The 25,790-nt window shown below is 37.0% G+C and overlaps 1 protein-coding gene across 3 annotated transcripts in view; it reads right to left on the bottom strand.

Annotated features, from left to right (window-relative positions):
- Positions 1 to 25,790, bottom strand: part of PSME4 (proteasome activator subunit 4) — a 98,944-nt gene that overhangs the window by 12,783 nt on the left and 60,371 nt on the right. For all 3 annotated transcript variants that reach the window (XM_060606033.3, XM_060606042.3, XM_078444473.2), the window contains 20 exons: positions 25,168 to 25,224; positions 24,914 to 24,969; positions 24,722 to 24,820; positions 22,884 to 22,946; positions 22,641 to 22,736; positions 21,534 to 21,665; positions 19,280 to 19,489; positions 17,808 to 17,944; positions 17,055 to 17,108; positions 16,203 to 16,332; positions 14,972 to 15,053; positions 13,603 to 13,756; positions 12,993 to 13,062; positions 11,861 to 11,986; positions 10,919 to 11,071; positions 9,091 to 9,195; positions 8,199 to 8,290; positions 7,304 to 7,435; positions 6,730 to 6,938; positions 4,761 to 4,846 (listed from right to left, as the gene is read on the bottom strand). In XM_060606033.3, the coding sequence (XP_060462016.2) occupies positions 4,761 to 4,846; positions 6,730 to 6,938; positions 7,304 to 7,435; positions 8,199 to 8,290; positions 9,091 to 9,195; positions 10,919 to 11,071; positions 11,861 to 11,986; positions 12,993 to 13,062; positions 13,603 to 13,756; positions 14,972 to 15,053; positions 16,203 to 16,332; positions 17,055 to 17,108; positions 17,808 to 17,944; positions 19,280 to 19,489; positions 21,534 to 21,665; positions 22,641 to 22,736; positions 22,884 to 22,946; positions 24,722 to 24,820; positions 24,914 to 24,969; positions 25,168 to 25,224 (2,243 nt within the window). The remainder of the gene's footprint in view (positions 1 to 4,760; positions 4,847 to 6,729; positions 6,939 to 7,303; positions 7,436 to 8,198; positions 8,291 to 9,090; positions 9,196 to 10,918; positions 11,072 to 11,860; positions 11,987 to 12,992; positions 13,063 to 13,602; positions 13,757 to 14,971; positions 15,054 to 16,202; positions 16,333 to 17,054; positions 17,109 to 17,807; positions 17,945 to 19,279; positions 19,490 to 21,533; positions 21,666 to 22,640; positions 22,737 to 22,883; positions 22,947 to 24,721; positions 24,821 to 24,913; positions 24,970 to 25,167; positions 25,225 to 25,790) is intronic.

The following is a 25,790-nucleotide window of genomic DNA, read 5'->3' as shown; positions in this document are numbered from 1 at the left end:
CAGTCGTCATTATAAAGAGACGCAGTTATGTGAAAAGATGGTCCTTATCAATTTGCAGCTTGAACTAGTTCTAGTTTTTGTACAACAAACCCATACACACACCAACCAAACTGGTGTATGGTACAGGTGTGTTCACAAAGGTATAAAAAGATACACACCAAACAAATTCAGTGTAAAAATTATTACAAATACCCAACAGTACAAATCTCCAGGCCATGTAGATGGAGTTGTTTTCCTTTGTCATTTAACTCCTCCACAATAAAAATGAGGTGGTTTAGAGTTTGGTTAGTTGAACTGTAGTATAAAAAAGAAGATACTCATTTGCTGCCAGGCCTACCATTACCACCAGAAAAATTTAAGGTGACTCACTCACCTATTGAATCAGTACTCTCTCTTCCTACCATTCATGAAAAAAATTTGTTTTATGAATAAAATTAGGACATAATGTTCTCATGTTGAGAACAGATTAAAATGTTCTACTAAAACCAGTAAAATCCTGAAGTCCAATGGATAAACTTCACTATAAAGAATATCATGTTCCAAAGCAGCAAATTAACATTATTAATTATCAGCATAGGATAACAATTCATTTGGAATAGACTACTTTTATATGCCAGTGAGATAAAAATCTCTTAGATATAATTTTTCAAGTTTTTATTTATTTAAGTAATCTCTACTCCCAATGTGGGGTAGAACTCACAACCTTGAGATCAAGAGTCACATGCTCTTCTGACTGAACCAGGCAGGCACCCCCAAATCTCTTAGATATTTTACTTTGCAGGGATTTTCTCTATGAACAACATCCTGTTTGTGGAACGAAAACCTTTTCAGTTACAAATAAAGCCTCTAAGTTTGGAAGAGTACTCCCCCTCCAACACTTTTTAAAAAAAGTATTTATATATTTGTTTAAGTAACCTTTGTACCCACTATGGGGCTCAAACTCATGACCCCCAAGATCCAGAGTCACAGGCTCTACCAACTGAGCCAGGCCATCTCCGCAAGAGTACTTTCTTCTTAGTTGATCTCAAGAAACAACATCTACATTTCTTTATCAGCAACTGCTATATAGGTAAGTTTGCCTGAATCATACCAACTCACTTCAACTTTAAAATTTTCAACTTTAGTATTTTCTTAAAAGCATTATTTTTCTTTCTAGATATGACTTTTAAAAGCACACATGTGTACACTGTCTTAATGTTCTAACTACCATATGTGTAGTTATAGAAACACGAAGATTCAGACAACCTTAAAGTTTGCGAATGTTCATCTGGGACCGAAGGGGGTATGACATAGACTTATACACAGTATAAATTGGTTAAACGATTTCAATTTTCTGATTTTGAGAATGCACTGCAGTTTAAAAAAAATGTAACTACTAGAGAAAATTGAGTGAAGAGTATGTGAGACCTCTTTGAACTATCTTTGTAACTTCCTGTGCATCATTATTATTTTGAAATAAAAAGTTTGGGGAAAAATGTGCCCATGAAATTTAGGGGCTTTCTTCGGGTAATGCTACTTATTATCTTTTCCTTTCTGGTCACACTACAGAACAGACTGACATACAGTGATTTGGGTTTTCCTTAAGATACGAAGTAAGAAGGGTGTTTTATGGTCTATTTGTAGCATAAATATGTGCATTTCTTTGCCAATTTATTCATCCCTCCTGCTGATAACAACAGTTTGATTAACTTTGGAAAAGCATCCTTTTCTGTCATTCTGGTAGGTCTGTCAATCAAGGGATCATACAGCTTAGCCAAAGTGTAGCAAGAGACCCAAGCCCGGCCAATGAGACTTTTTCTGGACATCTGAAATCTTTTTTTTTTTTTTAATTTTTTTTTTTTAAATGTTTGTTTATTTTTGAAGGAGAGAGAGACAGAGTGTGAGGGGCGGGGAGGAGCAGAGAGAGAAGGAGACACAGAATCTGAAGCAGGCTCCAGGCTCCAAGCTGTCAGCGCAGAGCCCAATGTGGGGCTCGAACTCACAAACCGTGAGATCATGACCTGAGCTGAAGTTGGACGCTCAACTGACTGAGCCACCTAGGTGCTCCTGGACATCTGAAATCTTGAAGAGAGAAATGCAAGGAGACAGCATCTTGAGGAGGCTGTTAAATTCTGTTACCTAGGTCCCCACGTACTGAACTGCCTAGATATTTCTAAGTGATCTATTTTCTGACTGAGCCACCCAGTCACCCCAATGGCATATAACTTTGTACAACATCTGTAAATTTTTCTCTAAGTTTGGTATATGCAAAACTATTATTGTACAGTGGTGAGTTTTGATGAGCCCTTAGTGAAGTCTGAAATAAGATATATAATACATCCTCTCTTCCTCCCTGATTGTAGTCATCAGAACTCTTTATTATTCCAAACTAAAATACGGTTAGGGGCGCCTGGGTGGCTTAGTCAGTTAAGCGTCTGACTTCAGCTCAGGTCATGATCTTACAGCTCGTAAGTTCTGTGAGTTCGTTTGAACTCACAACATTGGGGTCTGTGCTGACAGCTCAGAGCCTGGAGCCTGCTTTGGATTCTGTGTCTCCCTCTCGCTCTGTCCCTCCCTTGCTCTCTCTCTCTCACAAAAATAAATACTAAAAAAAATTAAAAATAAACAAAATAAAAAGCACTTAAAGACTATTAACAAAAATAATCTACAATAATTACAATATAGACAAGTATCTGACACCGTGCTCTCTGCTTTACAGGCATTGTCTCATTTCATCCTTGCAACAACTCTGTGAGGGATAGTGGTATTATCCCTCACTTTATATATAAGGAGTCAGTCTTACAAGTTCAGTAGCTTGTGCAAGATCACAAAATTGCACCTCTCACAAACAGGATTTTAAAGTAGGTCTCTTTTTTTAAGTCTAAAGCCAATGTTGTGTAAACTATTCCTGTTTGAAAATCCTCCTCCTTTAACCTTTAGCGGTATGCAGACTCTTCAACTAGAATAGGCAAATAATAGAAACTTCCACTTTGATATAGATTTCAAGGTTTTTTGTTTTTTGAATTGCTACACAACTGTTTTTTGCGGGATGAGATATATAACACTTCATTTAGAATCTAAGAAGCATCTCAAGTATGTCCAAAACAGAATTTCTGATCTCATCTCCTACCATTTCTGAGTGCCTCCCACAGTTTAATAAGCAACAATGTGCTTTCAGACTCCTTTCTTCATCTTCACTCTACAAAGCTGATGTGCATGCAAACTGCTCATTTGTGTGCTATATAGTGTCTTTGTACCCCAGACCCCACTCACCATGATGACCTAAAGCAGATTTTCAATCTCAACATCTGAAGATGCAGGTGAAATGTTAGGCCTGTCACAAGCAATTCATACAATACAGCTTTCTGATGATTTCAGTTTTATAAATGTCACATGGATTCAAAATATCCTTCTATCAAACCTCACTCTCATACACCTCCTTACTGATTTTTTTTTTTTTAATTCTACCCCTAACGTGGGGCTGAAACTCACAACCCTGAGATCAAGAGTAACATGCCCTTCCAAATGAGCCAGCCAGGCTCTGCTCTCCTTCCTCCCTCCCCGTTTTTTTCTTTCTTTCTTTCTTTCTTTCTTTCTTTCTTTCTTTCTTTCTAAGTGAAAGAAAGGGGTAGAACTCCAGCTATCCCCAAATTCACTGCACATTACCCTATGAGATCATGTTCTATATCCACTGCTTATGTGGCAGTGGAGAAAAGTTTAAGCACCACTGACCTAAAGAAAAACTCTATGTACCCCAATGACTTACAAGTAACATGGACCTATATACACTAATAGCTACTGTCCATTCTTCTATCCCAAAAGATCCCAGAGGTGCTCATGGGCTTTAGGCCCTACACAGAATTCTTAGAAGTATTTTACTGGTGAATCTTTTGAAAATTACTATGTAGAGCTCTATTTTTTGCAATTTCCCAAAGACAAAGTATACTGTGGCAAAACAGAAGTTTAGCATTATACTTGCTGAGAAACAGTAACAAGAACGTTCCTGCTGAAATGGTAACTATATTGAACAGTAACTGTCAAGTAGTGGTGATGTCTGTCCCAACAGTTCCAAATGTGCAGTGATACCAGACTGTTTCCTAACCACATGTGACTGTGGACTACAACTGTGGCAGCCAATGTATCAGTCTGCAACCTTAGTTTATTAGCTTCATCATCCAACTAGATGAGTAATTAGAACCACCTCAGGTTATCCTTTTGTCAATGTCATTATAGGATTACCAGAAACAAGTTACTTCTGGCAGATATTTGTTACAAGCTATTATAGTCCCATTGAACACTGTAAAATAAATACGATATACTGTATGTAAAATATTTAATAAAACTTCAGATTATACACTAAATAAAAAAAATCAGAAATAGCTACATTCAAAAACTTCATTGTGTCTTTTTTTTTTAATTTACGAATATTTTCCCAAACTATTACTTAGAAATTGGTTATCGGTAAAACAGTACTGTCTATGAACTCTTCACGTATCTGTCAAGATCCTAGGCTTACCAAATGCTAAAAAGATTATTTCAACAAGTATTAAACTACCATCACCTCATGATTTCCCTGCAACTGTTCTACTTCTTAGAGATCCAACCAGCTCCTACACAGTCTATAAAACTATAAGCTATCAGATGATAAATATAAAATATAAATTCCCGGTGAAGGTCAGAAGGGGATGCATTCTTTTTTTCCCCCTCCTTTCCAAGTTGTTATTTAGATTCCAGTTAGTTAACAGAGGGTGATGCATTCTTAATTTCAGCCATAAACTTACCTTAAAAAACAAAGGTAGAAGTTGAAGTTGTTCTGTGACAGCTGTAGAGAAGGATCTTCCGGCACTAGCCATCAGCCATTTCAATACTATTTGAAAACACACACAGAATCAGTCTTTGCTATATAGTCAGAGAGCAAAAAGTAGAATAATATTGTAGTGCTGGTGTCAGAGAGTCACTCTGATAACTCCGGTAACTAACTCTTCAATACTAAGAGATCATCTACGTTACTTCATAAATTAGACACTCACTAATCAGCATGATGACAGGAACCACAATAATGGGTGTCAACCAACTAGGGTACCAAAGCCACTTTCAAAAAATGAATCAGCAAAATTATTAATAACCTACTAAGTAGCAACACCAACTACAAATTAAAACTAGCCTTCATTAATTTTCATGCAGTAAAAGTGATAACTAAGTTAGTTGTTTATACTTAGGATGCTTGAAAAAATTTTAAATATAAAAATAACAAGACACCTCCGATAACCAAGACAATTTTGAAAAAGAACAAAGTTAGAGGATTCGCACTTCCAGATTTCAAAACTTACTAGTAACTACAGTATTCAAAATAGTGTGGCACTGACATAAGGACAGACATATAGACCAGTGGAATAAACTAGAGAATCTAGAAGCCCTCACACATATGGCTAATTTTCAGTAAGAGTGCCATATTCAATAAAGAAATGAGTCTTTTCAACAAATGGTGCCAGGAAACTGGGTACCCATCAACAAAAGAATGAAGTTGACCCTCACCTTACACCATATACAAAAATTAACTCAGAGTGGATTAAAGATCTAAACTTAAGAACTATAAGTACAAAACTCTTAAAAAAAACTTAAAGGAAAAACTTCATGACATTGGATTTGGCAATGATTTCTTGGATATGATACCAAAAACAAAGACAACAAAAGGGAAAATAGATAAATTAAAAACATCAAAATTAAAAACTTTTGTACATCAAAGGATACTAATATTAGACAGTAAAAAGACAAACCACTGATTGAGAAAATATTTGCAAATCATATTATGAGATAAGGGGTTGATATCCAGAATATATAAAGATCTCCAACTCAATAACAAAATTAATAACCTAGTCCAAACATGAGCAAAGGACTTGAAGAGACATTTCTCCAAAGGTTAAAAAAAAAAGGGGGGGGGGGGAATTAGCAAACAAAAAGATGTTTAACTACTGATCATTAGGGAAACACATCAAAACCATGGGGTTATCTTTTTCACACTCATCTGGATAGTTATAAGTCACAAAAACAGAAAACAAGTATTGGCATGAGCATGAAAAAAATGCAACCCTCTTGCAGTGCTTGCTGGTAGGAATAGAAAAAGGTGCAGCAAGAAGAAAAGAGCTTGGTTGCTCTTAAAAATTAAGTCAAACATAGAATTACCATATGGTCCAGCAATTCCACTTCCAATATCTCAAAGAATTTAAAACAGGGACTCAAAACAGATACCCATACAATACTGCTCACAGCAGCATTATTCACAGTAGCCAAAAGGCACAAATAGCCTACATGTCCCTCAACAGATAAATGGATAAATACTGAAAACACTATGCAAAGTTAAAAAAAAACAGGCATAAAAGGACAAATATTGTATGATTCCACTTATATGAAGTACCTAGAATAGGCAAATTCAGAGACCGAGTGGAATGGTGGCTGCCAGGGCAACGGGAGGGTGGGAACAAGAATTTACAGATAGGAATATTGGGTGCAGAGCTTCAGTTCTGCAAGATGAAGTAATGGAAATGGACGAAGGCAATGGTTGTACAACAACGTGAATGTATTTGATGCCACCAAACTGTAAATTTTATATTATGTATGTTTTACCAAGGTAAAAATAAGGGGGACGACAAAAGGATGATCTAAATAAATGTCTGTTTTGTTCTGTTCCCCCCCCCCCCAGTTATAAATTGTCTGTTTTTAAGTGAGTTTCTATTAATTTTAGCCACTCACTAGTTTTCAAGAGTTTAATGCCTTGAGTCCGTTCATCTTCTTCACCAATTCCATTTTCTTCCATAACATGGTTCTGAATTTCTTCATCCACATCCATGAGGGGTTTCAGTTTGTCTAGAATTCGAGCAGTAAACTCAGGGACCCGAGGGGATGCTGTTGGCGCCGTGTTTGGCAAAGAAACATCTATCATAAATATGTAGGTCAGCACACTGTGAAATGAAATATGTACAATGAGAAGAAATCCCACATTATCAATAAAACTAAGGTTCAAAAGCAATGACCCAAGCAAAATAAATATTTGAATGATGACTCCTGTGAGAAAGTCTCTCGTGCTGTGCCTAGAATTTGGAGGCATTGAGAACCAGTCAAATGCTCACCTCTGGCTTATGAGCTCACTGCTGTCCTGTTTTACATGATGGCCTCCTGTCCACTGTCCCAAACACAATATATAACACAACTTGAAGAAGAGTACCATGGAATTCAATATAACATAACCAGTACTATGAGACGCTAAAATTTAATTTAAAAAAAGAACTCAAGAAGTATACCATACCACAGAGAAAATAATACCTACCTCCCTATTCTTTCCCTAACATTTTTGTAAACCTGGGTGAGTTTGGGTTCCAAGTACTTCAGTAGTCTGTGCAATAGCTCCGGCACTCTCCACTCTTGCTGGGCAAGGCCACCTTGCAGCACATAGAGTCGACTAGAATTAAAGCACAGGACAGTCGTGTTAGAGCCTGTCCCTGCCTTTCCATATGACAGTATAGATTAATGGAGTCTAGACCCTACTTCAAATTGTTTCATTTTCTTACCTAATAAATAATAAAATGGATAATTCAAAACAGCACCTTTATGAAGATTTTATTACTTTTACTGCATCATTTTCTCTGTATTCTCATTTCATCTCCACTACTACATAATCAAAAGAAATACTGACTTGAGAATATGAATTGATTTCTAAGCATCAGAATATTCCCCATTAAATAGTAATAGCAACAAATTGTTATTCTTGTTAACAAGATTACCTAGATTTCCTTCTCTAGTCTACTAATTTTTTCCAGCTCCTTATATCCCACACCAAGAATACTTTTCCTTGAAAGGATTACTCTGTTCTTTCCTAATAAGAAAGAGTGAAAAAGGAGAGGATGTGATGAAGAAGTTAGTGTTGTCATGGCATAAAAAAGTGGCCCCAAAAGAAAAGATCTGACAGCGGAGATGGCTGAATCTAAATTTTGTTTGAATTGCTCAGGTTGCCTCCATTTCTACTTCTTCCCAGCTGGAGAAATAACTCTACTTAGTGTCATAAGTTGTACTGAACTGGATCATTCATCTCTCACAAGAAAACAGTTACATCATCTAGCCTTTAGGAGTATAGACAGTTCACTTCCATTTACACATCAAGAGCAAAGCTGTTATCTTTTGTTGCAAAATCTTTTGTTAACCTTGTAAGTTTTCTTTTTATTTACCATGCATCTACAAAGGATCCTCCTTCACCACTCAATGGTGATTCCAACAGTAGCTCAAAGAGCCAATGAAGTTTCCGGGGATCTCTGCTTTCCTGTGTTGAAAACATAAAATAACAATAAAAAGAGGGGTCCTACAATTTTCTATATATACCAGATCCTGTTAGTTTAAAAAATTTTCTTTTTAAGTTTATTTATTTGAGAGAGAGAGAGAGAGAGAGCGAGCGAGCATGTACATGAGCAGGGAAAGGGCAGAAAGAGAGAATCCCAAGCAGGCCCTATACTGTCAGCACGGAGCCTGACGCAGGGTTCAAACCCACGAACTGTGAGATCATGACCTAAGCTGAAACCAGTAGGTGGACGCTTAACCACTGAGCCTCCCAGGTGCCCCTGGATCCTGTTATTTTAGCAGTATTATAAATAAATACAAGTATGAGGGGAGAAAATCAAACTAAAACTCATAGGTTAGTCAAATCCAAATATAGCTCATGTTAGAAAGACTAATAGTAAGAAAACTGTTCTTAGCTAAATGGATTGTCTTTAAATCAAAGTTTACAAGCTAGGGACATATTTAGTGTGGAAAGTAACATCTATATAACCTTGTATCATCTGGCTTTTACTATATGTAAGTCACATTTCCAGATATATGATACAATTTGCCATTTAATCTAAGAATGCATTACCATGACAAAGAAGATGTAATTAATAATCACTTAAGAATTATCACTCAAGGTTTATTTGAAAGGCTAAACAGCCATCTTTAATTATGTTAGATGACAAAAATATGAAGAAAAATTTCAAGACTCAGGAGATATAATGAGATTTCACAGGTTTTAAGAAAGGGCATGAAATAGTTTGAATAGATCAGTTAGACACAAAAAGAAGCAGAACTTACACAGGATGTTGCTATACAAGTTCCCCAGTCATTGTAAGTTTCTACTGTAATGTTGGACAGTGCTGTTCTAAGCAGAGGGCAAAGAAGCTCCCAAAGCTTCTCCACCTACTCAAAACGAAATACATGGAGAAAAGTTAATGACATACTCAGAACATTTCTTTTCAACCATCTTTCCCTACCTAGAAATACACACAGACACATGATCTGATACTTATTTAAATTATTTCTTAGAACACCCATAATCCAGGAAAAGTAACTTCACCATGTTATCATCATAAATACCCATGTATAAAAGTGAACTATTCAGAAAAGAGGAGACACCTTTTATGGTTCCTTACAATATCTCATACTACTGAAAAGCTTCCTTTTAAAAATCTTGAGTAACATAGTACACTGGACTGAAACAAAACCTCTTTTTTCTAAGTTTCGTATACTTATCGAGGTCACTTGATTAAGTCCTAATATGAGAAGCAACGACTTTTTAATACAATTCAGTATTAGCCTGAAGTATAATCTTCAAGTTCCAAGTTTTAGATTACTATAAAAAGCCTTTTAAAAGTGCTCTTATACAGAGACTGCAAATACATGTGTATAGATGCTTCTCACAGGTTACTGAGAATACAAATCACCTTGAGATCTTGATAAAATGCAGGTTCTGATTCATTAGATCAAGGTGAGACCTGAGATCCTACTTTTCTAACAAGCTCCAGAGTGATGCCCATGCTGCAGGTCCAGGGACTGCACTTTAGTCAAAAGGACCTACATAGGACAAATGGGGAGGGAGGGATTGGGATAAAATTTCCAGTGGTAGCATCAGGCATTGAGGTGGCGGTGGGAGGGCGGGGAAAGCTGTACCGTGAACAACTAATAAAGAAAGGAGATGTGCTCTGGAAAAGAGGTAACTACAAAATGACAGAGACAGGATGACAAGGATATGTATGACATGTTTAAATAAAACTGTTCCATGATATGTGAACAAGAAAAAGGCAATATTACAAATTCCAAAAAGTATGCGTAATTAAGTCTGCCAAAACCAGCAGCTGCGTCTCTTCCTTGAGGAAATGGTGGCCTGCCTTGTATTTTGGCATTCTGGATATTTTCAATCTAGTCCATCTTGCTAAGAAACTAACCTTAGGGTAGGTGTATAAAACTAAATCTATCAATTAAAAAGAGGGATACTTAAAAAAAGGATGTCAGACTCAGACTGTAAGACTAAATGAGTGATGCAGATGAGCAAGAAGGCTAAGAGAAAGGATTTTTTAAAAAAATGTTTATTTATTACTCTTGAGAGAGAGGAAGTATGTGTGCGCGAACGTGCACTCGCAAGCCAGGGAGAGGCAGAGAGAGAAGGAGAGAATCTGAAGCAGACTCCACGCTCTCAGTGCAGAGCCCAATGTGGGCCTGGATCCAACAACCCTGGGATCATGACCTGAGCTGAAATCAAGTTGGACACTTAACTGACTGAGCTGCCCAGGAGCCCCTAAGAGAAAGGAATTAATGAGAAGCTAGAGAACGCCTCATAAGGGGAGAAGCCCATGCCCGGCACACATGACGCAATGCAATAACATAGGACCAGTATCAGGATCTTCCCATTTTTCAAGAGTAATTGAAATCTTTATTTAGGGTTCTTCCCCTAGTGATGGCAAATAATTCAAATTCTGAAAGATAATGAATGTTGCCCTTACACCACTAGTTTGTGATCTATACTCAAAAGCAATATGGAATTTGAACGCTTCATATTTTCAGTATTAATATTTACTGTGTTGGGAACTGCTACATAAGTGGGTATTACAGCTTTAACAGGGAATGTGCTGCACAAATACATCACCTTTTCAAATGTCCAATGCTTAGAACCTCTGATTAAACCAGCTATAATTTCTGCAACACATCGCTGGGTGCTTTCATGTGAATCTGCAACCAAACGTTCTAAATGGGGCTTCAGAATTGGCAGAAACGCATCATCAAAATTTCTGAATATGCCCTATAAAAACAACAACAACAAAAAGTTCTTCAGTGTTCAAATGACTCCATTATAATGATAATATGCTTGTGTTTATTTACATTACTACTGTGGTTATAAAACCCCAAGTGTTCTTCCCTTTAGAAATGCTTTAACAATCGCTTCTCAGCCTTTTGGCTAACATCAAGTGTAGAAATGCTTTACCAATGTCTAGAAATTAAAATAAAAACTGTTACTTTACATACCGCATTAAAATATAATGAATGAAATCAAAATCACTAACTTTTCTGACCTTAAAAGTATCACACACCTCAAAAAACTCAAATGAACATCAAATGCATATAGTCTTGTGGGTTTCTCCTTAGGCTGCTAATTACAAATATTAGAGATAAATATTAAAGGCTTTTCTTAAAAACTCCTAGACTTTAAGCTAAGATCACTATGACTGGGGTAACTTCCAGAGCCATTTAAAAAAATTTTTTTTAATATTTATTTATTTTTGAGACAGAGAGAGACAGAGCATGAACGGGGGAGGGGCAGAGAGAGACGGAGACACAGAATCGGAAGCAGGCTCCAGGCTCCGGGCCATCAGCCCAGAGCCTGACGCGGGGCTCGAACTCACGGACCACGAGATCGTGACCTGAGCTGAAGTCGGACGCTCAACCGACTGAGCCACCCAGGCGCCCCTTCCAGAGCCATTTTAGATGAAGACGGCAGATGGCCAAACTCAATTGTGACTTTAAAACTTATGAACCAACAAACTGATAGTCACTAAGCTTTATGAAGAAGGATATTAAATAACACATTTACCTTAAAGAGGCAAAAACGGCGAGGATTAAACTTATCTTTTCCTTTTCTGTCTTCTAAAGATAGAAAAGTAATTAACTGTTCAACAAATTTAGGATCAGAAAAATGATCAAATATAATCTGTTCAGCCTATAAAGTTAAAAAAAAAAAAAACAACATTCAGGGTTTAAGATCTATTTAAAAACAGGATTCTGAAACATCAAAATTCAATTGTAAAGTTTTAATTATCAACAGTAGGCTGTTATTTTTGTTGTAAAGAGTTTTTACTTCTCATAGAGGCTTTCTACAACCAAAATAATATCATCAGCTAGAAATGCTAAATCCGTAATAGTTTACTTTTCCTTCAGACCTTCAAGTTTGAATTCCATAATCAGGCTGCTTGTGAAATGAAGACAGAGCTATTGTGCCTTCTGGTGTATAATTTAGGAAAACCCCCCAAACTATAAACCAGACCCCAACAAATTATTTCCATTATTTATAAAACATCACAAGTTAAAAGGTAAACTTTGTTGAATTATAAAATAAAAGCTAGGGGCACCTGCCTGGCTCAGTCAGTAAAGCCTGGGACTCTTGATCTCAGGATCATGAGTTCAAACCTCACATTAAACACAGTGCTTACTTAAAAAAAAAAAAAAAAAAAAAAGCTACATCATTAACTTACTTGAGAAACACATTAACTTACAAGTCTTTAACCAACTTTCAAAATGGTGGAGAAATAAGCTTTATGAAAACAAAGGGGTTTCAACTTAAATCTGCAAACATCTAATTACTGAGTATCCAGCATTTATATGCAATAAAAAATTAAAAGCCAAACAAATAAACAAAAACCCACCTAAAAACCAGGCATTATCTTTGCCCTCAAGAAGCTTCTTACCACACAGAACTGATACAAGCAACATGCAGATAACTATATAAAGCAGTACCCAGGTAAACTGGGGTAGTAACACGAGAGTAACCTTAAATACAAAGACTTTTGTCAATAGGCCCTAACAGAATGGGGAGTACATGTTTATCAGTGTTTACCTAGTGATATCCTGAAATACACTGAACTCAGTTTGAAAACAAATCAGAAGCCCAAAGTAAGATTCATGTGAACTGGGTAAGTGTTTACACACAGTAAAAATGGAATGCTTACCTCTGTCAAATCTTCCCTGCTTCTACCCAGCTTAGGCTGCTCTTCCACACCAGCATAAACAACCATATTCCTACACAGTAAGAGTTGATTTTGTAATACATATAGAAAAAATAGTAGAGCTTCATAGAGAGCATTAGAAGGCACTTTTAATGAACTCTAAATCAGATGCTAAGTTTGGGGGTATAAGTACATCGCTAACAATCTTGGCCTTAAAAATCTATCTGGTCACTGTGTGACATTAAGTCCTTGGAGCCAACAATAAGAATAAGTATTTCTCTGGGCTGGTTCAGGCATATGTAATAGTGATTGGTAAGAATATAATTTAGAGCAGCTATTAACAACTCCTTAGATGCATAAGGGTGGGACTAAGAAGGCTAAGGGTTTCAGTGGAAAGATAAAGAAAAAGGCAGGACTGAGGCATACATAGCATTAGTAGGAGCAAAAGAAAAAGAAGAAGGAAGAAGAAAAAAGAAAGAGATTGTGTGTTTTTGGTGGCATGTACCTCTACCTGCTTTAAGTGCCTCTGAATCTCTCCAAACATCCAAAATGATAAAACAAATTATATCCTAGATAAGCTGTTTAACGATGTACATGGCAAGCTGCCACTTACTGCGGCCAGGTGTAGTATCCCCAGTGAGTTTTTTCCACAAAGCAGCTTGACTCCCATTCTTTTTTGGTTCTCGGTATACTTTTGCTATCATAATGCAACCAATGATTATCAGGCCTATCACCAGCAAGAATTTGGGTAGGTTTAGAATATCCACCTTAAGAAAGAGACAATTACATCTGATAAACTTAAAAATAAAATAAAATGAATAAAAATGCATGCAATAATGATTCTCAACTTTTAATCAATACTACTAGTGTGACTCTGTCTTCATAACAAGATTACCAAACTTCGCTCAAGGCAAGACCACATATATAGGAGGCATTACCCATTAATGGGATAATTACGGGGGGGGGGGGGGGGGTAGAGGATTAAGTATGATACATACTTCAGCCCTTTTACCAAAATTTAAAGGATTAATTTTGTTAAAACCTTTTAGATTTGAATTATTTTCACGCTTAAAGAGCTCAAAGAATCCCCATATATTCTTCACCCAGATGCCCCAAATTGTAACATTTTACCATGTGTAGTTTGACATTCTTTCTATACATGCACATTTTTTGGACCCATTAAATATTCATTTACTATGGGACCTACAAACATGTGTCAAATGAGGATAAAACAAGATTAGTAGTAGGGAGTGTAATGAAAGTCTTTCCCACGTTTAGTAAACACCACTTTACAGTGTTCCCCCAAAAAGATGGTGGTGCATAAATACACTCCCCTCCCAAAGATGGGGTGGGAGAGGACTAAAGACAGCTGTCCGAATGTCACAGAAGCTCTCAGGGATAGAAAAAATGTGGTAGCCAGAGGAGTAGAAATGACATCTTTCTTTCTAAAACCAAGTTAATTCATTATTTTTTCTGCGCACCATTCTCATTAGATTACTATTCAGAAAATCTGATAATATAGTAAGGAATAAAGAAAAAAATTAACCTTGCCTCTAATCCTACCACCCACAGAGAAACACTTAACATAGTGATACATTAATGATAATGGTATTTGGTAATTAATGTTATTTTAAGTCTGTGAAACACAGTTTGATAAATAACTAGTATAACTGCCTGGCTGGTTAGATAAATAAGTAGATAACATGTTTGTGGACAGTATGCAAAAGGTACATATTATTATGAAGATATAGAGTCCATCTATTTTTTTTAAGGTGTATTTATTTCTTTTTGTAGTAATCTTTACACCCAAGGTGGGGCTCGAACTCATAACCCCAAGATCAAGAGTCACATGTTCTTCCTACTGAGGCAGCCAGGTGCCCCAGAATCCATCTTTTTTTTTTTTTTTTTTTTTTTTAAAGCTTATTTATATATTTTGAGAGAGAGAGAGAGACAGCATATTAATTACATTTGGTAGTACTTACCCATTTCATAAGGATTGATGGTCAGCTTTTTGTGGGTTCTTTTGAGCTGCTTAAGAATACCAGCCACAGCTGAGATTGCCATCTAAAAAGAAACAGGTAAGGTACATGTATCAACATTTTAAAATCTCTTGAATAGGGGCGCCTGGGTGGCTCAGTCGGTTGAGCGGCCGACTTCGGCTCAGGTCATGATCTCACAGTCCGTGAGTTCAAGCCCCACGTCGGGCTCTGTGCTGACAGCTCAGAGCCTGGAGCCTGTTTCGGATTCTGTGTCTCCCTCTCTCTGACCCTCCCCCGTTCATGCTCTGTCTCTCTCTGTCTCAAAAATAAATAAACGTTAAAAAAAATTTAAAAAAATAAAAAAAAATAAAAAAATAAAATCTCTTGAATAGTTAGCTGCCTGTCTTGATCAAAGCAGAGGCTGGATTCTGCTTCTTTCAAAAGCAGGTAAATGCCTCATCTGTTGACATCTGGCAGCACAGCCATGTGAGTGCTAAATGTGAGTGGGAATGAGTCACTGAACGTTCTTACTTTCACCTGTGCTAGTCTGCTTAGGAAACTTCCATACTTTCTTTGTTAAACCAATATCTGCTCATACTTCAAATCTTAGCCGAGACATTTCTTCTTGAAGGTCTTTCTCTAATGCACCTGGCTGGGTCAGCCCCATTATATACTCCACCTCTAATACTTTGTGAATAAAACCAAAAAGTTGTATCCTCAGGTATCTTTCCCTTCCTGTAAGACTTCATACCTGTCATTAATTTTTCAAAATCAGTATTTCTCATGAATCTATAAATTTGTTCCCTACTATATCCCCAGTGTTGAAATGCACATTGCCTGAACATGTCCTCATATATTTGTTGGATAAAAAATTATCATCCCCGGGGCGCCTGTGTGGCTCAGTCGGTTGAATGTCCAACTTCGGCTCAGGTCATGATCTCACGGTTCGTGAGTTCGAGCCCTGCGTCAGGCTCTGTGCTGACAGCTCAGAGCCTGGAGCTTGCTTCTGATTCTGTGTCTCCCTCTGTCTCTGTCTCTCTCCCCCTCATGCTCTCTTTCTCTCAAAAATAAATAAATGTTAATTTTTTTTTTTTTTTAAATAATTATCATCCCTGAACCAACAATGATAAATTTCAAATCAATACACTTCAAGGCAAAGTGTCTTGGGAAGACTTTAAGAGCTTCAGGTGAGGTAAAAATTCTCAAACCCAAGACTACAGTTACAATAGAGTACCTTTCGGACTACAATCGCATCATGGTTGAGATTCTCAACAAAAAAACGTATGGCACGAAGAGGTAACACTCGGTCATCTCTCAAGAGTAGAGACAGAAGCCCAATGCCTATATGTTCAAATTTCCAAGGCCTAAAAAGAAGAGAGAAAAAAAAAAAAATCACAAAACATATCACTCCTAAAACCGTTTTTAAACTGTATTTGAAACATTGTAATTTTAAGTATCCTAAGAATTAAAATAAGTATAGTGATGAACACCACTCCTATCACTAGCCCCAAAGTTCACCTGTTACTTTTCTTTCAATTCATGAATCAGACTGTAATTTTTTCTGACACAGTCATTCACTGCTTTCAGGGAAGAAACCTCCTACAGTATTTAAGGTAAAAGCTTTGAGAACTTAAAAGAAAAGAAGAAGAAATTTTGTAGGCACCTAGGTGGCTCAGTACATCTGACCCCTGATTTTGGCTCAATCATGATCTCACTGGTTCATGAGTTCAAGCCCGGCATTGGGTTCTGTGCTGACAGCTCAGAGCCTGCTTGGGATTCTGTCTTCCTCTCTCTGCCCCTGCCCCCCTCACAAGTGCGTGCTCATTCTAAAATAAATAAACATTAAAAAAAAAAAAAACTGGCGGGTGCCTGGGTGGCTCAGTCGGTTAAGCGTCCAACTTCGGCTCAGGTCATGATCTCATGGTTTCGTGGGTTCGAGCCCTGCATCGAGCTCTGTGCTGACAGCTCGGAGCCTGCAGCCTGCTTTAGATTCTGTGTCTCCCTCTCTCTCTGCTCCTTCCTGCCTTTGCACACTCTCTCTCTCTCTCTCAAAATTAAACATTAAAAAAAAAAATTTTGCACTTACAGATTTCTTTGCTCCACACCATCTAATAAAGTGTTTACCAAATTTTCATAGTTCCTTAAAAAAAATAAAAAAAAAAAATTCAGGTGAGGTATTGTTTTAATACAGCACTAACACGATCATCAAATAATGTAACATAATTCAAATTCTAGCCAAATTCACCATTCTCTTACATGCTATCACCAGATTATAAAAGGCGTGGTGAGACTCAAGCCAGAATGAAAGCAGATGGGTGAAGAGAGATGGTGGGAAAAGACCACGAACAGCAGAGAGAAAACAACACAAAGCTCTAGGTACAACTGTTCCCAACAGATATTCAAAAGTAAACCTGTGAGTAGTAATCAATGTTAGAAGTGGTCTACCTATATGGTACTCTAGGTATACACAAGGTAGGCTATAATAGTTTATTCTTACGTAGGCATGTTAGAAAAAAATTAATACGCACAACCATAAGGCAAAGACAAAAATCAAGCTAGAAAGGCTCCCGCTTGAATGCTATCACTGAAGCACTGAACTGCTTGGGTTCCAGAAATCTAAAACCAGTCTTTTGAGATAATTTTAAGATGGTGTTTTCCACTTCTATAGCTAAAAGTAACACAGGGACCTTCACAAGAATTATTTCCTAACAGTCTGTATTTTTTTAGAATCAATGTGTAAATTTCATGAGGTATTCATGGTGCATCTATATTTCAGAAATACTTAAAACCAGCTGTCTTTAATGCCATCTATCTGGATAAAATAGGCATTCATAATTACCTCAGGGCATCAGCATTCTTTTCTTGTTGGCGTTTAAGTCCTTCTTTAATTTCTTCTGAACTAAGCATTATCTGGTTGGAAGAGGGGTTTTTTGATTGTTGAAGTAATTCTGCTATTTCAACACAGGACTTCGGGATCTTACAAAAAAGAAAAGCGAGGGGGAAAAGTGAGGTACTGATACATGCTACAACATGGACAAATCTTGACAACGTTATGCTCAGAGAGAGAAGCCAGATACGATAGGCCACCTATCGTATGATTCCATTTTCATGTAAATGATCTCCAGGGACTCCATATTAGTGATCTCCAAGGACTAGGAATGCTGGGGGAAGAGCAGTGACTACTCCTGGGTACAGGGTTTCTTTCTGAGTGATGACAGTGTTCTGAAATGAGAGTAGTGATGGTTGCAGAGCCCTGAGAATATACTGTTGTGAATATACAGTATGCTATTGTGTTAAGTTAAAACGGTGTATTTTTGTTATGTAAATTATGTATTAAAAAAAAACAAACCCAAAACTTTTTTTAAAGAAAGCATAAGCTGGGGAGCCTAGCTGGCTCAACCAGTAGAGCACACAACTCTTGATCTCCGTGTTTTGAGTTTGAGCCCACGCTGGGTGCAGAGATTACTTAAAAAAATAAAATCTTAAAAAAAAAAGAAAAACACATAATCTAATGACAGCTGCAAATAACAAGACTATGTTTTACAGGAAAGAAATATGTTTAGAGCAGTGGTTTTCTTTTTTTTTTTTTTTTTTAATTTTTTTTAATGTTTATTTCTGAGACAGACAGAGACACACCCTGAGTGAGGGAGGGGCAGAGAGAGAGGGAGACACAGAATCAGAAGCAGGCTCCAGGCTCTGAGCTGCCAGCACAGAGCCCGACACGGGGCTCGAACTCACAAACCATGAGATCATGACCTGAGTCGAAGTCAGTCTCTCAACCTACTGAGCCACCCAGGCGCCCCTAGAGCAGTGGTTTTCAAACCAAAGGATGGATGTCAAACACAATTACTTTAGAGAAGAAGGCAATTCATCTGCACTCACACCACTTTTATCCACCCTCAGTTATGATGGGTGTATACATATGTACCTGCTATATCTCTCCATATGAGCACCACTGAAATTGATAGCCTTCCTCAGGTGTCAAATCATCCAATTTTAATTTTCATCACTATAAATGATGAACCCTCTGATCAAACTTATGTGACTTTGACTATTAAGAGTGACCTTCTAAAATATAATCAACTCTGAAAAAACGAGCCCATGCATATACAAAGAATAATGGTAAATTCAACAGTGTAATAACCTTTTGTTGCCTCTTGGAAGAAAAACGTCCTACCTGTCTCCTGGCCATGCTCCAAATTCACACTCCACCCTGCTACCTACCATAATGATTACTGAGTACAAAAAGGAAACAGAAAGCAAATGTTAATTTCCACTAAAATCTGAATTAAAAAAATGGTTTTTGCTTACTGAGAAGTCCAAGCCAATTGTTTCATATTGCCGATGTATCTTTTCTGCAAGATCATCAAATAGTCTCACTATTGATGGTTTTTCCAGGGACATCGCTTTGCTAAGCCCAGAAGAAACAATTGCTGGCCACGTCTGTACAATACAGTCCCAATCATGAAGGTTTGCCAAACATACACCACTGTGATTTCCAAGGAGACAATACAAGGCACCCTGCAGGAAAAAATAATTAATATGGGAAGTAAGAGCACCGTTTAGCTGTAGCCAATTCACCTATGAGTTGTTTTTAAATTTACTACTATTTAAGTGTCTGATACTGGTTGGTAAAATAGGTTCACACACTTAACATGTTACTTTTAGAAACTTGAACTTGACCTTTAATTCGCATTCAGTAATATTTTCCCTAAATCATGTAGTAGAGGATTAGCTCAAAGAATAGCTATTAGTAAGATAACACAGAAATGTAAAGCTGTTGTTTTTAAAGATAGAGCTTCCGTTCCAATTCTCTTCTACTACAATTATATCACGGAGACCATAAAATATGCCACTCTTAGCACTTTAGGGCATGTCTGGAATAATTTCTAAAATCTGGTTGTGATGTATTTTAAGTATATAAAAACTAGGTTACTTAATTATACTGTGTACTTTTTACTCACAGACGCTGAATTAATCAGAATGATTCTGATGACACGAGGTACCCTTTTCAAAGATACCCCATTTTCATGAAAAGAGCTATTATGTTATTTTCTGAACATTCATCCTAACTCCATTCTGATCTGGCTTATTACCCACCATGTGCTCTACTCCTCTTTACAGGTTCTCATAGGTCACTGGTAATTTGGTTTTACTGACCTAATAGACATTTTTCACTCTTGGTCTTACTTGATCTACCTGATTTTGTCCCTTTAAGCTGCTCCCAACATGGTGGACAACGTACCACTCTACGAGTTAGACATTCCACAGTACTCCTGAATGCTACATCTACATCAGAGGTCAGCAAACTTTTTCTCTAAGGGGTTAACAGTAAATAGTTGGCCATATGGTCTCTGTCACAACTATGCCATTGTAGTGTGAAAGCAGCCACAGACATGACATGACTGTGTTCCAATGCAACTTTACTTATCAAAGCTACCAACTGAGCCCAAGCTATGGTTTGTTGACTGGTATTATAAGCCAACATCAAGGAACACGTAAAGCTGTAATCTTAACTCCCTCCGGAAAGCAAATGATCTGCTGAGTCTCTCTTCTCTCAGGGAAAGATCTCCCCGTGGCTTCTGCAACCTCTCGCTTCTTAGTATCTTTCGGATCTTTCCTTCCTTGGTTACCTCTTCTTCTTGGGGTTCTAATGGAGTTTTCTCAATACTATTGTTACCCTGGTCCTCTTCTCTTCTCACTCTCCTCCTTGGCTCTCTTACCCGTGCCCAAAGGTTTCACTGTCATCAACACATGCTGAAATGGTGTGTTGTGGAGAAATGAGGTCTGCCTGCCTATTTGATAATGACTCTTAGTTTACAGGAAACACTTCAAATATAACTTGTTCAAACAAATTCATCATCTAGTCTTCCTGTTCTCTCTCTGATGACCCAATAACCAGCTGTACAATCTAGAACCTGTATAATTACGATACCTCCTTTCAGTTCACTACCTTCATATTCAACTACCAAGTCTTATCAATTCTCTCTCCTAAATCATGTTCAATCAACCTACTTCTAACAGTATAAGCAATCGTTATATTTCATCTATACTCTATTGTACTCCTGTGGGATATACTATTTTCCTTATCTTATGTCGTTCCCTTCCCCCTCTGCTCCAATCATACGAGCTTTGACTCAGTTACTCAAACTCACTAGGTTTCTTCCGGTCTCAGGCCTTCCAACACGCTGGTCTCATTACCCTACACCTTTTGGTCTTTAACCTGCCTCTCCTACAGGCCAGCCAGGCTATTTACCACTGGTGCTCAACTCAAATAGCAGCCTGCATTTTCTCCACCGTAACAACAATCATAAACATAGGTAAGTCAACTATTAGGGAGAAAAAACAACTGTATGTTTAAAGGTGAAGGCTATGGATGTCTTCAATTTACTTTGACATAAAAAAAAAAAAGGATGGATATAGAGAGATATGTGATAAGACAAACGCAGCAAAATGTTAAATACAGAATCTGAGTGGTGGACATATGGATGTTTACTGTATAATTCTTTCAACTTTCTGTATATCTGAAAATTTTCAGGCTAAAGTAAAACAGAAAACCTTATACCTTGAATTGCTGTTGTGTGACATCTTGTCTATCGGGCCGTAAGAACTCCAAAACCAAGGGAATGATATCTCTGCAACAGAAGTTGTATGCGCCCAAGGCAGCAAAAAACGTTTGCTGAGCCTTATTTCTGACCTGAAGAAAGTACAGAGGATATTTATTAAATGGTAGACAAACTACAAAATGTTTCTAAATGAATTATCAAAAATAACTTAAATATTGGTGTAGTAACAGAAAAATACATCCAAGCACATACCTTAGCAAAAACAAGTAAAGGACTATCTTTTTACTAAAAGGAATGCATATTACCACCAACCACATCCATGGTTTAGGTTACACAGGTTCAGATATTTTTGATAAAGGAGAGACTGAATAGAGCTGATATGTGCTTATTCCTTAACATAATCAGCAGACTAGTCAACTTTCTCTTCTGACTTACTTTTGATGAGAAGAGTTAAGATTTTCTCTCCTGTCTACACAGAGAAACATAAAGACTTTCTTGAACCCAAACAGAAGATTCAGTATAAGTTTATAACCCACAAACCAAATAGTAACAAATAATAACTAACTATAGTAAAAGTGACACAATGTACGTATTTCAAACTCTTTTAAACATTACTTGAGGTGCAATCTTTGAGTTAGAGACTAGTTTCCTAATTTACATTATTTTATAAAGACAGAGTGATTAGCTGTTCGTGAATTTTGGTTTTTCCAGTTGTCTCTGCTTAGAGATAATCTCTTGGTCCTAGGCTACCTGAAAGGATGGACCCCATAATTCAGATGGCAGCAGGTTGCTGAAACCCAAGCATAACACCTAGGAGGAATTATACCACCTTCCCAGACTGGCCTTCATCATGTGATCTGATTAAGTGGGAGCAACATTACACAATCTACTAACTTTACATTTTTAAAGAAATTTGAGAAGCAATAACGAACTGTAAAAATCAACATTATTTAAAAAAGACTACTAAAATTAGCTTGAGAATATTTGCAATTTGAAAGGTGTTTTCTATGCCAATAAATTACTTAAACCTCCTTGGATTTGAAATGGGGATATTCAGATTGCCCTGTAATAAAATGGGAGGGGGAGGTCGAGTTGACTGGCTTTACCTGACTGTATGAACTTGTAGATAAACGAAGTAGATCTCTGATCATATCTTGATGTATCCTTTTATATTCACAACCCTCAACAGTCAGTGTTCGTAGCTATGAAAATTAAACAGTGTAAAATCAAACCCCAAAGTTTTTTACTAAAAGGTAAAAAGTTCATTTAACTATGAAGTAACACAAATAATGACATTCATCTGGAAAACTGTCATTTAAAAACGTCGTCATGATTTTAAAGAGATTTACCTCATGCTGCAACATTACTCTGTCAATCAACAGTGCTCTGATATGTTGTTTTTTCCCATGGAGCTAAAAAACAAAGTAGAAGACACTTCAACATTGTCTGGAAGTTCCACACCAGTGGCTTCCCTTGATTCCTTTATAGAAAAATTAGTGCAGTAAAGGTCCATGGTGGGCTGGTGGGTAATAGAGGAATTTCATTTATTCTAAGTGATCAGGCTTATATTCAAAGATACTATTTCAGTTAATTTTATGGCTAATAGGAGAAATATTACCCCGCCCCCCGCCCCTTTTGAAGAAATATCCCCTTTAAATGGGTCATCCAACACTGTGTTTTTCTCTGGTAGTTTATTAATGGATCCATGCGTGGGAAAGGAACTAAGCTGGTCCTTATTCAGTCAAATACTGAAAAGTATAAAATCAGACTACTAAGAAAATTGCTTGACCCTGTTACATTTATACATAGCCTTTCCAGGTTAACTGTGTATGTTTACTACAGAAATTAGTATCTGTTATTTTTCTAAGAATTATCTTTTATGTTCTCCCCTACCACCCTACCTTCCACCTGCTCACCAATGGCAAATGGCTGGAACTCAAAGATTGCTCCTCTTTCATACCTTCTTCTCACTAGTCATTAAGTCCCCACAATTTCTTCTTTTTCAAAACACCTTATTTGCATCCCAATGCCACTGACTTGATTCAGGTTGTGTTCTTCCATCTGGACTGTTTATAATAGTTTAACTGCCCTCCCTGCTTACAGTCTCAATTTCCTATTGCTTATTTTTCACAGTGATGACAGAGCTCTTCAAAGTTCATTGAATTCATTTTAATTTTGATTGATCAAAGACTGGTCTTTCCAATATTCAAATCAGATCTACCTGAGAAATTTTAATGACTCCCCCAATGCTGAATATAAAACTGAAGACTTTCTTGGGATGAAACTATAAACGACCTTGTTACCTCATGCCATTCTGTTCACTAGCCACTGTTCTCCAAAGCATGCCATGTTTGTTTGTCTCCCTGCCCTATTTTTTTTTTATTTTTATTTTTTTTAATTTTTTTATTTTTTTAACATTTATTTATTTTTGAGACAGAGAGAGAGACAGAGCATGAATGGGGGAGGGTCAGAGAGAGAGGGAGACACAGAATCCGAAACAGGCTCCAGGCTCTGAGCGGTCAGCACAGAGCCTGACGCGGGGCTTGAACTCACGGACGGGACCGTGAGATCATGACCTGAGCCAAAGTCGGACGCTCAACCGACTGAGCCACCCAGGCGCCCCTCCCTGCCCTATTTTACATGCCATTCCTTCTAATAATGTACGTAGCAACCTTTGCCTAAGTAACACACTCCTACAACCTTTTTAGACTCAAATTCAATAAAAGTCTCCCACAGAAGAACACTGCTGTCAACGTCAAAGGGCTGGCTTAAGTATTCTTTCTTCCAAATTCTCGAAAAGCTTGTACTGAGGTCTGGAGTGCAAAAATAACATAAGACATATTTTTCTGAGATCTCCATAAAATGAGATGCTTAAATTCATGCCTGTGGACAATTCCTCCTATCTTTTATTCCCTCAACTTGTTACACAGCAGCCTGCCAAGTTATCACACTCCAAATACCCAATAAGAGTTCAGAGACTCATGGAAATTCACAGAAGAGTTTATATCAGGAAAACATTTTTCTACGATCCTTCTGATTATACAACGATACAATATTTGAAAATCTACTATTTTTACGCATAGGGAAACTTCATCCGTATGTTGAGCAATCGCTAGATCAAGTGGCTACATCAATATTATACACATTTTAAAAAATTAATTCAGAGTTTGTAGGTGAAAATACTGACCCGATTTTCCATTGATTTCTTTACTAGGTTAAAGCTTTTCCAACGAGAGTCAAATTCATGCTTGTGAGATCCTTGGAACTGCAAAAGGTCTCCAATAACCTGTGTCAAAGAATTTTAAATTTTACATTTACAAGTGATCATGTCAAACCTAGTCACATTAATAATCATGCACCTACTAAAGGATAACTGTACCTTTATGATAAGAAACAAAGACTTGGTATCATCCTCTGAATTGTTAAGTATGTGGTCTATAATAAAAGAAGAAGGATTTTGTTTAAAATATTTGGAATTACTACAAGAATATTGATATAACAGGAATCTATTAGTTAAGAAAAAAAATACTACCTTATATTCTCTTTAGAATTTAAATAAAGTAAAAGCACATATGCTACAAAATGCCTAAATATTTATTAGTAAAAATAAGTTAAAAGCATACATGTACTTACTGAGAAGTTTCCTTATGACCCTAGCAATTGCTTCTCGGTGGTTCTCTCTGGATAGATCTATTTTTTAGAAAATGAGACAAGGCATTTTAGACACACCAAATGCTCCCCAGAATGTTGAAGCTTCTATCAAGTTTATGTCAAGAATAAATAATGTATCAAGGAAAAAAACCAAATGGGTCTGCCTTTTATCACAGTTGGATTAGTGTCTAGGCATGATCCAGAGTAACTTTTAAAACCTTCACATTTACAAAGACCTGCTTATAAAACTTTATTGGGCAGTAAAGGAGGAAGGAGAAAAAAACCACTTTGCCAATATTTCAAAGGCTCTAGCCACTAAGTAGTGATCATAAATGCGCAGGATTCTCTAATTGGTTAGGGGTAACCCAAATCAAGCAAACAAAAATTACACCTTAGCAATTAATTCCACTGTTAATCTAGCAATAAGGAAATGTGCTAAATTTCTATTAATGTAGATTCAGAACATTAAATTAACACGTTTTACATACTTATATGAAATTTAATTCACTATGACAGGAAGACACAAAGATCGTTAGAATAAAGGATGTACCATTCCTACATTCACATCAAATATAAAGTATCAGTTCTAAATCAATTCTCAACAT

This window comes from Panthera onca, chromosome A3 (genome assembly GCF_046562875.1).
Source record: "Panthera onca isolate mPanOnc1 chromosome A3, mPanOnc1 haplotype 2, whole genome shotgun sequence".
NCBI lineage: Eukaryota > Metazoa > Chordata > Mammalia > Carnivora > Felidae > Panthera > Panthera onca.
This window is presented reverse-complemented; position numbering and strand designations above follow the sequence as displayed.